General features: G+C 36.2%; 1 protein-coding gene across 1 annotated transcript; it reads right to left on the minus strand.

Annotated features, from left to right (window-relative positions):
• Nucleotides 1-368: 368 nt before the first annotated feature.
• Nucleotides 369-815, minus strand: LOC103584441 (pyrin and HIN domain-containing protein 1-like; the record flags this gene model as incomplete). The annotated part of the gene is made up of 2 exons (XM_008565448.1): nt 661-815; nt 369-566 (listed from the first exon to the last, which is right to left on the minus strand). Coding segments are annotated over exons 1-2 (324 nt in total), but the record flags the coding sequence as incomplete, so codon positions are not given.
• Between the last annotated feature and the right edge of the window lie 200 nt (nt 816-1,015).

Genomic DNA, 1,015 nt, shown 5'->3' on the forward strand with positions numbered 1-1,015 from the left:
GAACATGGAATATTGAAAATAAACCCAGAAGTATTGCCAGTGAACAAAGGGGAAAGGAGTGAAGGAAACTGAAATGTAGAGCATGAACAGACTGCATGTCTGGCCACTTTCATTCCCCTCTCTAGTGCTGGACCAGACAAGATAGTCATCTTCTTGAGGTCAGCAATCATTTCATAAATGCATACCTTTTAAATAGCGAAGGGCTATGATCTATTGGGATCTCAATGTATGCATTTAATAAGTAAATGAGTGATTCAATTGCATAGATTTTATATGGTTGTGGCTGAGAGGCAAAATTCTTTCAATGTTCTGATGATCCTCCTAAATTATGACTGGGAGATACAGGAATAGAACCCAAGAAATTGTACCTTGGTTAAGGAACTGCTGCATGGAGTTGTTGTAGGCATCTGAAGAGTCTGGGCATGGCTCTCAGTTACAGTTGTGCTGGCCACCGAAGATTTTGGAAGCTGACTCTGCCCACTGGATAGCTTCGTACTCTTGGAGTCAGAGTTTTTCTGTTTTAGTTTTTTCTGTATCTGAAAGTAGTCATTTTTTCTGCTTAACAGCTTTAATATGTCAATGGTTATTATGTTTAAAGTTTCTGTTTTTGTATAATTATGATAAGGGGTGGCAGAAAAAATGGCAATAGGAAGATGGTACCTGTTTTAAAAATCTGCTGAATGGGCTTTGTATAAGTTTCTGTGAAGTCTGAGGATGGTTCACAGTTAGAGGTGCTCTGATGGCTGGAGATGGTGGAAGCTGACTCTGCTCTTGGGAGGACTTCATACCTTCGGAGTCATAATTTTGGTTAATTGAGTCTTTCATATTCTGAAAAAAGAATTGCATTTTCTGGTTAACAGGTTTCAATATGAGATGAAGCCTTAAATATAAATATATATGTATATATGTATATTTTATATATGTGTGTGTGTGTGTGTGTTCTCTCTTTTTTTTTTTTTTTTTTTTTTTGGGTGGTTGTGTTTTTTTTCTTTTTTTTTTTTTTTTTTTTTTTGCA

This window comes from Galeopterus variegatus, unplaced genomic scaffold (genome assembly GCF_000696425.1).
Source record: "Galeopterus variegatus unplaced genomic scaffold, G_variegatus-3.0.2 Scaffold56060, whole genome shotgun sequence".
Taxonomy (NCBI): Eukaryota; Metazoa; Chordata; class Mammalia; order Dermoptera; family Cynocephalidae; genus Galeopterus; species Galeopterus variegatus.